This window comes from Eimeria tenella, genomic scaffold (assembly GCF_000499545.2).
Source record: "Eimeria tenella Houghton genomic scaffold, Eth_scaff4520, whole genome shotgun sequence".
NCBI lineage: Eukaryota > Apicomplexa > Conoidasida > Eucoccidiorida > Eimeriidae > Eimeria > Eimeria tenella.
This window is the reverse complement of record NW_013545448.1, coordinates 1-2,391: the sequence shown is the minus strand read 5'-3', so window position 1 is coordinate 2,391 and position 2,391 is coordinate 1. Positions and strand designations below refer to the sequence as shown.

General features: G+C 69.3%; 1 protein-coding gene across 1 annotated transcript; it reads left to right on the top strand.

The window, feature by feature from the left end:
* Nucleotides 1-104: 104 nt before the first annotated feature.
* On the top strand, nt 105-2,185 carry ETH_00034215 (uncharacterized protein; the record flags this gene model as incomplete). The annotated part of the gene is made up of 2 exons (XM_013380155.1): nt 105-2,002; nt 2,086-2,185. 2 exons carry the CDS (start codon nt 105-107, stop codon nt 2,183-2,185), a joined length of 1,998 nt encoding a protein of 665 aa, XP_013235609.1.
* Nucleotides 2,186-2,391: the final 206 nt, after the last annotated feature.

The following is a 2,391-nucleotide window of genomic DNA, read 5'->3' as shown; positions in this document are numbered from 1 at the left end:
GCAGCAGCAGCAGCGCGTGCTGCAGGGGGCCCCGCCAGCGGCGTCGCGCCGCCGGGGGGGCCTCAAGGAGATCCAGCAGATGCACAGACAGCAGCAGCACGCACATGCACGCGCGGAGGAGCAGCAAGCAGCAGCAGCAGCAGCAGCAGCAGGTGAAGTTAGGGGAGGATCTTGTGGCCGTGAGGAAGGCCACTGGAGAGGGTACTGGAGGCACTTGCGCAGCTGAGGGGCCCCCCCGGGGAGAGTTGGGGGCCCCTAAGGAAGGGCCCCCTAAGGAAGCAGCTAGGGGGCCCCCCAAGCTGCCTGCTGCAGCAGGGGGGCCCCCCAAAGTACCGCTTTTGTGGCAAAAAAGGGCCCTTGAAGCCCAAAAGGAGAAAAGCCCCGTAGCAGTCGCAGAATTCCAGCGCATGTGGCCCATCTTCGTGCGGCTGCCTCCCTGGGGGGCCCCCCCGGCGGGGCCCCTCCAGAAAAGGGTTCACTTGGGGACCCCGGGGGCCCCCAGCAGCATGGGTGGCCCCGCAGCTGCAGCTTTTGGGGGAATATCCTTTGGAGATGCGGGGGCCCCGGGGGCCCCCAGCTCTAAGGGGCCCCTGGGAGCCTGGGGGGCCCCTGCGGCCCCCCCTAGGGCCCCTGGGGGTGCCCCTGAAGGGGCCCTCGGGGGGCCCCCGGGGGCCCCTGGGGCCCCGGATTCTCCTGTGTTGCTGCTGGGTTTTTTCGTAGAGGGCTTTCACATGCAGCTGCTGACGCAAATGGACTTAGTGGAAATTGTGGACACGGTGGTAGACTTGGCGGCGGGGCACTTCAGAGGGGGCCCCCCAAAATGCCCTGGAGGCCCTCCAGAGGGCCCGCGGGGCCCCTCGGAGTGCCCTGGGGGCCCCCCAGAGTGCCCTGGGGGCCCCCCAGAGTGCCATTGGGGCCCCACAAAGTGTCCTGGGCGACCCCCAGAGGGCCCTGGGGGCCCCATTAAGTGCCCTGGGGTCCCGACAAAGTGCTCTGGGGACCCCAAAGAGTACTTTGGGGCCCCCACAGAGTGTTTTGGGGGCCCCAAGGAGTACACTGGGCGCCCCACAAATTGTACTGGGGGCCCCACAGAGTGCAATGGGGGACCCACAGAATGCGCTAGGGGCCCCACAGTGTGCATTGGGGGCCCCAGAGAATCCGTGGGGGCCCCCATAGGGTACAATGAAGGCTTTAGAGAATGGAGTGGGGGCCCCCAGGAGTCCGGGGGTGGCCCCCGTGAGGGTGGGAAAAAGGGTTCAGTGAGGGGGGGCCCCGGGGGGCCTCTTATTGTAGGCAGTCAGCTGAAAATGAGGGTAGCAGCAGCAGCAGCAAGACCCCCGAGCGCTTCTGCAGCGGGACGAGCAGCAGCAGAGGCAGCAGCAGCACCGGAAACAGCAGCAGCAGCAGCAGAGGCAGAGACAGCGGAAACGGCAACAGCGGCCCAGGGAGCAGCAGCAGCAGCAGCAGCAGAAACAGCAGCACAAGCAGCAGCAGCACCCGAAGCAGCACCAGCTCGTGAGGGCAGTCCCGCAGCAGAGGGCCCCCCGCAGCCTTTAGCCGGGAGCAGCAGCACGGGGGGCCCCCCTTGGGGGCCCCCCAACTTTGCTTCTGCAGCTGCGGGGGAGAGTGGCCAGGCTGTGGGGCCCCTGTGGGGCCCCTGGGGGCCCCCCAGGGTCACCTCAGAGGGTTCAGTTAAACCTGGAAAAGCCCATCTTTGGGGCCCCAGGGGGGCAAAGGGCCCCGGGGGCCCCTTAGGCATAAGAGCAGCAGCAGGGGGCCCCCCTGAGCCTGCTGCTGCGGGGAGCTGTGCTGTGGAAGGGGGGAGGCCCCCAGGGGCCCCTGCAGCAGGCGGAACAGAGCCCGGGGGGCCCCCCGCCTGGGCTTTGGGGGGCCCCCAGCTGGGGGTGGGGGCCCCCCAGCTGGGGAATGGGGGCTCCCCTGTGGAGGACGGGGGCCCCCCTGGCGGCAGCGAGATTTGTGCTGAAGTGAGTGGGGGCCCTGGGTCTCGTGCTGCAGCTGCTGCAAGTGCGGCAGACCCGGCTGCGGCTGCTGCTGCACTTGCTGCTGCTGCTGCTGCTGCTGCAGCGCGGGGCAGGCGGCCGCTGCTGCGGCGCCGCGGGGCCCCGCGAAGGAAAACCCGCAGCAGGAGACAGGGGGCCCCCAAAAGAGCCATGGAGGCCCCTAAAGGACTCATGGGGGCCCCCAAAAGACCCATGGGGGCCCCCCTTGCATGCATGCACAGCCCCTGCTGCTCCTTTGAGGGGCCCCTGAGCTCCCCCGTGACCCGGGGGGCCCTGGGGGGCCTCATGGGGGCCCCCAAGGGGAAGCAGCAGCTGCTGCTGAGCCAAGACGCGCAGCTGCAGCAGCAGCTGCGGCTGACGGAGCAGCGGC